This window comes from Diuraphis noxia, unplaced genomic scaffold (genome assembly GCF_037042655.1).
Source record: "Diuraphis noxia isolate RWA-SAM2 unplaced genomic scaffold, SU_Dnox_SAM2 contig0004, whole genome shotgun sequence".
NCBI lineage: Eukaryota > Metazoa > Arthropoda > Insecta > Hemiptera > Aphididae > Diuraphis > Diuraphis noxia.
In genome coordinates, this window is record NW_028301714.1 from 57,387,052 (window position 1) to 57,395,571 (window position 8,520).

Below are 8,520 nucleotides of genomic sequence, written 5' to 3' on the forward strand. Positions count from 1 at the left end.
ATCGTTTAAATAATATATTTTAAAGATCAGGTCTATTTTAAGACCCCTAGTTCTTGGCTCGAGGCGGCCTTGTCCTATATTTTATAATAAAACGTCTTGCAGGAGCTCATCGTATGAAGTATTCAGGTAATTGTTAAGCAGAACGAGTAAAGTTACTCTAATTTTAATTGGTAGGTACGATAGCAGAACGAGAACATTCCAAGTGGGAAAAGGCGACGCCACTAAGGAACAACCCGTACTCCGCCGAGAACATCGAAAAGCGCAAGTATAAGTCGTTCTTCGGCAGCAGGAGCAGTAGTGAGGCATCACTGTGAGTTTCTTAAAATTTTATTTCACCAACGGTTTTAGTTATAGTAGAAATGTTTCATTTTCCATCGACAGTAGGTTTTATAATATTATTATATATCTACACATTTTTCCTGCAGGAATTTAATCAATGGAAACGACACGTCCAGCTCGTTGAAAATAGTCTGCAGCCCCTTGTTACCGGACACTCAGCGGTAATTATTGTTCACAAATTCCTAAAATAAAATAAATAATAATTTAGAACACGTAATACCCACGTCCCGCATATTTTTATACTGTTTCCGTTTAACTAACGGGCATTTTATGTAGTAAACTTGTGCTAAATAAAATCGAAAATATGATATCTATAATAATCCTACTCTAATAGTCTAATAATCAAATGTAGTAATGTAGGTTTATACCAAATTCAGAGAGGAGAAGTATTTTTTATATAATTTAAAGCGTTTTTTTTATTTATTATTATATTAAATACTCCTTAACGTAAAAGCCACTGCGATTTACATTTAATAATATAAAATATAATACTCTAATATTTATATATAATATGTATACATATTAAATCAATTTCAGATTTAGTAATAAGTTACTAAATTTGAAGTTAAACTCTAATATTAACCTAGACATTAAAATTTTACTTGGTTGAATTCATGTTATTGTATATGGGTATCTATATATTATCTTGTACCTTGTTTAAAAAATTATTATATTCAATCATCTCAAAATGGTTTCATTCAGGTACGGTCGAGATTACTACATCAATCAGTCCGAGGAAATGAAAGCCAGAAAAAAACAGGTTAGTGTTGACGATGTCAGTACTTTGGAAAAATCAATAGTGTACGGAACTTTGCGCAGAACTGTGATTAGGAATCAAACAGGCACAGACAACTTTGTTAAAAATCCTATTTACCGCGAGGATATTTTGAGCCATACCTACTCGTATAATAGCTGAACGAGCCATATAAAATATTCTGATCGATGATTTGTGTGTTATTATTCATATATTTATTATTTATGATGACCTGGTTGTGAACCAAAATTGGAAATTTGGCTTTATGTGATATTTTTCATAGACACAAAATCGAAATACGCGTTACCATAAAATATAATACCTATTGTTTTGTTACTATTTCAAATAAAATGTATCATTAATAACGATTTGCTGCAGTTTTTATTTCGTTGGGGTACTCGGTGAACCGTCGCAAAGATCCTAAACGTTAGTTTCTAAACATTTATTCGCTGAAATTATTCATAATTTAAAATAAATTTTATATTGTAGCAATTATTATTGTGCGTAGGTGACGAAGCGTATTTGACTCTTTGAATTTTGTCACCCATAATTCCGCGTAATCGTTTTCCTTTATGCCGTCGTTCGATAATATGCATATCTATTTCAAAATTAAAACCACACATTAAGAGACACGCCCGTCGCCCACCCACATGAAACATTTTTGAGGTTTCCGGTAGAAGCGGAAGTAAGGCGCAGGTGGTTTTAATGGTTTAATAATATTTTGGAATTTTGGAATACTGAGTGGAACTTTACCTAAATGAATGTTCTGTCAATTCTGCATCCTAAAGATTTCGTCTCTACAAGCTAGAATTAAGGGGATGGGAGCTTAGGTTGGGGCCACTTTCGTGTCCCATTTCATCATTACTCAACAGCATACAATTAATGGTAATTTTTTAGAATAAAAATCAATGGTTTTTATAATTTTATTTACAAATAATATTGTGAAGGCTCCTATATGAAACAAAAGTGCATAATTATATAATATCATTAATATCGTGTCTTATTGTAAAGTACCTATATTTTAGTTTGAATTCAATGCTCATATTAGAAGTAGGTAGTGTGCTTGTATGGGTAATGTTGAGCAATGGTCAAAACTTTGGTACGAATAGGACAGTATTTTTATCATCGAGGGGACCAATGGCAACAATTGGCGTGCCTAGAAATTTTTTTGGGGGTTGTGGAGGGGATATTTTTATTAACACGTATTTCAAATTTATTTATTTCTATAGATCATAATTTAAAATTTGAAGGGGATTGAACCCTCTCCCCCTCTATAGGCACATTTCTGTCAAAAACCACTTACGCCCTACGACCCCTTGGGCTCTCTACTCTTTGGTGAACTTAATCTTTAGTCTCTAGTGTCTAGTCACATTTTACATAATAATATACAAACTTCTCGGCTTTAACATCGAAACAATTCCAATTCCACGATTATTGAATTTATTATGTTGTAATTATGCGTAAATACGTACCCGCGATGTGTGTTGTGTGTCAGACCAAGGTATCCAAACTGGTAGTACAGATCGGCGAAGACAAATTCGAAGGTGACGCACGGCGAACTGGCCGTGCAGTTCAGGACTCCGAGCCGGAGCCTCATCCGCAATCGCCATCCAGTGGTGAAGTGCCCTTTGGCAGTTGCGGTGGTCAAGACAAACTGGTTCGGGTGTGCTCGTGGACGGACCGACGGGAGAGCAGCAGCGGCGTCCCTAAGAGTTCCATCGCAGAATCGATGACGGACGATGTGCACCACTATATGCCTTCGGTCAGAGAACTAGCCAAACAGTTTTCGTCCAACGTGAGTGTGACCAATTTAATCTTATATCGTCATATAAATATATGATATTAAGCTCGGTAATCGGTGGTGGCGTTTCAATAGAAAATCTGACATAATCGATTGAATATCAATTTACTGAAGCAGGACTTACACTTTTTATTGTATTATATTAAATAAATAATAACCATTTAAAAACTAAAAATATTATATACTATATACCTAATGATTTAATTTATTATTTGTCTTGATATTTTTCACGCTAAATACCTTATCATTACCGTTAGCATAACTATAAAAGGGTTAAACAGCTCATATAGCAAATCAAATTTGTAGTGCGTTTAATATAATACACAGTATTCAATATTCAATGGATAATGATATTATATTTGATATCTGATATTGTATTAGAAGTATTCATATGCAACACGGTTATTACAGTTTTTACAGAAAGAATTGCAATGATGTAAAAGTGCACGACAATATAAAAAAAATTATTTCAATTTTCTAATACTCATTTGTTAGTGGTTAATTCAAATCTGAAACTCCCAGAGTCAAACTTTTCTTCGTTTTCATTAAATATATTTTTTGAAAATTGAATTAATAAGCGTTTTTGACTCCGTGCGAATAGTTAAAAAAAATACGATTAGGTAATTGATAAATGTATATCTTCTGGTTGATCTTACAACATTGTTTTCCTTTGTCAATGGTTCGGCTGGTGATGAAGTGGGGTGTAGTGAGTGTTGGCTCTCTGATTTCATTATATTGTACTTAAATATTCTATAATAATATGTGGTTAAACTATTTTATTATAAATTATAATACAACTTTAACAAATTTTAATTTGGGTTTTTTTCACACTTTTAGAGCGCTGAAAACACACACAAGAACCCGAGCAGACAAGTAAGTAAACTACCTGAGTGTTACGCTGCAAAGGTTTACCGCCTCCAAAGGAGGTTCGACTAGACAGTATTAAATGTTTAGTGTGCGTGGATATACATGTATATAAAATGTATTTATAATGTGTGTATAATGTATGTATATAATTTATGTGTAACGAATATAAATATAGGTGGGTCCACGGTGACTGACTCGACGTAGCTAGGTATGTAAAAATACGTTCTCCTAAGTGGCTAAGTCCCTTACAAGGTACTGTAATAATGTGTCATTATCGATGTGTTGCTGATTTGTTATTATCTGTTAATTGTTATATTGTTATTTGCGTAAATTTGTACTTTTTATTTTTATTATCTATTAACAACATATCGTTACAGAAGTATAAAAATATGTCATGTATTTGTATAAATTCTATGTACAACAATAAAGTTACCTAATAATGGATAATATATTATTAACATATTGTGCAGTCAAAAAAATGCTAATTATTGCCATTGACTCTTGTTATTGATAATATTATAGTGCTATACTCGTATACTGTGACAATATTACTTTGAGTTTTCTAATGGCAATGGCATTTAACATTAATTTTTAGTTTAAATGTTTAAAATGTATAATTTATATGGTATAAAATATACATATTATATATTTATATCTACAATCTACTTCTGCTATAAATTAGAATATCTACTTTATAACTTTATAAGTATAGGTACCTACTATATAATAATAACGCTTATAAGAAGATTCGGCTTTCAGTGTTACTTGACTATGTTATATTTGTATTATAAATTCTGATTTAGATTAGTTAAAAATCAATTATATATTTATAGTTGAATAATATGCATTATTGTTATATATTGTTATGTAGGTATATATATAATAGGTATGTGACATGTGTTGTAATAACAATAAATATATATTTTTTTTTTCACTGCACGACTCAGTGAGCGTGTCCTTAAGTGTAATAAACGACAGTTACTAATATTCATGTATGAATACTTTTAATCTGTACTCTTTATAGATAGGTATTTATATATATTGTACAGTGCCAACGCCACACGCAAAATTAACTTAAAAATCTCAACTGTATCCATGATTATGTGGGTGGGTACCATTAGTAGTCTAGGACGTTAGTTTTACGATTTTATCCCTGTGGCACTAAATCATAGCTTTTTTTCGTGAAACTTTATACGGGACCAATGCGTTCCAAGTGAAATCGTTTCAAGTATCTAACAAAATATATATTCCAAAAGTGAAACTTTTATTTTGAATTTTTCGATTTTTTTCTTAGTATTCTTAGATAATTGTATTAATTTTAAGGGTATAATAATTGCATAATTTAATCTTATAGTGTAAGTTAAAATGCGAAGAAATATTGTTTTCATAATATTTGTTTTGATAATTTTTAGTATTATTCGTCCGTTTTTTGAAAGTTTTTAATTCATTTGAATCAGGGCTCTAGATTAATATAATAAAACAAAGAAAAATTGTTGATCGTCGTCTCGGCAATATAACTATTGGCCCGCTCCAATAATAAGTCAGCGTACTAAAAGAAAAACTTACCTTTATTAAATGCTTACCATATTCCAGTTTTCGTAAGCCCTCACTTGACCAAACTGTTAATAGAAAACAATTCGTCTTAGTGGCTTAACGGTTAAAATCGTTCTTCTAAGGTACGTTTTTAAAAATATATCGATGGTAATCATAATAATAGATATCGGTAAAAAATATTCGATGATAAAAACAATCGGAAATGATTTTATTCACAGTGTCAGGGATGAGCCCAGGACCCAGGTGGTGGTTTTAGAGTTCTAATCACACCCAACTTGGCTTTCTTAATTTTATAACTTATTTTTTATAAAATAAAATCATCCATAAAACAAAATCCTGGGCATGCGCAGTGTAGTCTTATCAAAAGTTTTATCTTAAAATGTTGATTTTTGATTTAAACATTTTAATTAAGTGATGTTTTTTTAAAAACTAATTACAGTAATATAGGAAATATACTTATTACTTATTAGTTATTATTGTTATTTCTGTCTATAAAATCAGAACATATAAAAAAAAAAACATCCATCAGAACGCGGACAACGGTAGTTGTCATATTTTTTAATAAATCATCATTATACATATACCTATACACGCTAAAGCGTAGCTTACCTTTATTTTAATAATAACTGCCTTCAATAAGTATTATAAATAGTTTAATGATGTAGGCATATAGTCATAGGTACATTAAGGTGTAATACAGTTATTACGCATTGTGCATAATTCAGCATGACACTATCATCCACTACACTATTAGTGATATTAGACGGATAGACAACTGATTATTATGTAAATATAATACACTGCGCGTTATGTCCTGTGTGTGGAGATAGGTATAATAACATGCAATTCGACACTGGGTGCGGCCCATGGGCATTAACATACGAGTACGATAATGATATTAGGAGGTATATATTCTAATATTGTATCGATGGATACGCAGTGATACGTCGTTCAAGGCCTATGGCCGACTCCGGAATTCACCCATTACACTTCATAGTCATATACATATTATATTTATATACGTTATATATTTATTATAATACTATACACTTATGAATGCGCATTGTTAGGTTCATGTCGACAGCAGTGAGCTGGTAGCAATATATTATAATAAGGGATTTGCGGGTAACAACAGCACTACATATCCTCTACATCGGCAAACGTACAAAATGCAGGCAAATTCTACGTTCACTATAAATAATACATTTTACTCTGTGAATTCATTACCTACCACAAAATGTAAAGCCAAGATTATTAATTAGGGCATCCGGAGGCTTTTATCGATATTTTTATATTTTTTTTGAGAAGCGAGTTATATGAATTATATATATGATCGTAACTTACTTAAAAAATAATAATATGAATACAATTCTTTGGGATGTCTTATATGATAATTTTATATTTAAAATTTATCGAGGGTCAATTCATTCCAATTTTTTTTAAATTGACTATGCAAAATGAAATTATTTTTAACGTAGAATTTGCTACGTTTATCAGACGGAGACAACACACAGTGGTCCTCTTTATTCTAAAATTTATATGACACTGTTTATATTTTTATAACGAATATATTATTTACAGCTAGTCAGGGATGGCATAAATTCTACCACAATAACATCCGACTCTCGTCTGGTCGATTCGAAAAATATGTCTATGTATATTTTGCGAATTCTAAAATTCAATACCTATGCAATTGTTTTCAAAATGTCTGCATTTTTTTCGAATTGGTCGCCGGATAAAGTCGGGCGTGGGCAATGAACTCCATCACGCAGGCATATCAGCATAATTGTGTAATTTTTACAGGTTCACAGTCTGACGGCCAGAAGCCTAAGCCGAGAGTACCGCGAAGGTTTGGGATTGAAAGTGCGCGATAAAAGCGTACACGCTGTGCAGGACTCGGACGACAGTGGCAACGGATCTGCTAAGTCTGAGGACGCTAACACGGTCAGCCAAAGGCACCTGCAGCTGTCTAAGTGAAATCGTTTTTTATACGGCTGGTCAACAAATTATCATATCATTATTATTATTATCGTTGCGATGGCTGTATAGTAATCACTAATTAGTAATGTATAGAGATTTCTATAATTTCTATAATATGAAATCTGGAAATCATATATACCTACCTAGTCTTTACAAAATTGTTATTATTTTAATATTATATTACTGAATATATCACATTACACCCAGCGTATAAAGAATATTTTTAATACATTACGGTTTTGTGATATATATCATTAATTTTATTAAAACTAAAATAATATCATAAAATCAACTATATAGGTACCTCTTACCTACAGTATATAGTAGTACAGGGGTACAAATAGATGACCTGCAGTTGTTGTATTGTTATAATTTATTATCGTATAATAATATTAATTAAACTGTTATTATTATTTTTATTTTTAAATTCCTTATTATAGATAAACAATAAACCCATACAAATGTAGTAGTTTTTTTTTTTTTAATTTAAAAGCATTATACAATTATTTTATTACGAGTGAAATTTGTATTATTATATCATTTAAAATATATTATATCATTTGTTATTTGTATTCTTTATACAATTTATATAATTTATATACCGAAACATTTTCTTGAAATAAAATATATGTTTTATTTTTATTTTTTAAAGTTTATGAAGGCTTCAACAACACAGGGTTTTAGTTTACATTTTATCAAAAGTTAAACAAGAAAAAGAGTATATTATATACCTACATTAAATTTTGGTATGAATTTTATAAAACTATTATTGTTACTATTTACAATGGATAGTATGAGTTTATATTGAGGAAGAATTTACTGATTGCAGCTATGTTCTTTTCTTTGAAGGCTCGGTGAAGTGAAACAGGATTTTTAAGTGTCTTGCGTGCTCCGATGTATTTGGGAAAGGTGATGAAAATGTGTTCAATTGCTGATGTTTCGTTGCAAGCATCCACATCCATCGATGTTGTTTTTTTTTTATGAGATGGACATGAGTTAAACGAGAATGGCCTATTTTGGCTCGAGTGACGGTTACCTTCTCTCTTCTTTTTGTACCGGAAGGGTAGTTTAATTTCTTAACAAATAATTTTGTATTTTCAGTTTATTGGTGAGGAGAAGATTTTCCCAAAAGAGTTGCCATTCTTCCATCATTTTCCGATGGATTATGCCGAAAGTTTCAAAAGAAAGAAGAGTCGATTTAAATGGATTGTGGAGATTTAATGTC

At 31.1% G+C, this 8,520-nt stretch overlaps 1 protein-coding gene across 4 annotated transcripts in view; it reads left to right on the forward strand.

Annotated features, from left to right (window-relative positions):
* The window catches only part of LOC107169003 (uncharacterized), a 50,386-nt gene extending 42,449 nt beyond the window's left edge, over positions 1-7,937 (forward strand). For all 4 annotated transcript variants that reach the window (XM_089225555.1, XM_089225556.1, XM_089225557.1 and 1 more), the window contains exons 14-19: positions 175-310; positions 426-500; positions 1,042-1,099; positions 2,589-2,888; positions 3,732-3,767; positions 7,119-7,937. In XM_089225555.1, the coding sequence (XP_089081681.1) occupies positions 175-310; positions 426-500; positions 1,042-1,099; positions 2,589-2,888; positions 3,732-3,767; positions 7,119-7,292 (779 nt within the window). In that variant the 3' untranslated portion in view covers positions 7,293-7,937. The remainder of the gene's footprint in view (positions 1-174; positions 311-425; positions 501-1,041; positions 1,100-2,588; positions 2,889-3,731; positions 3,768-7,118) is intronic.
* Positions 7,938-8,520: the final 583 nt, after the last annotated feature.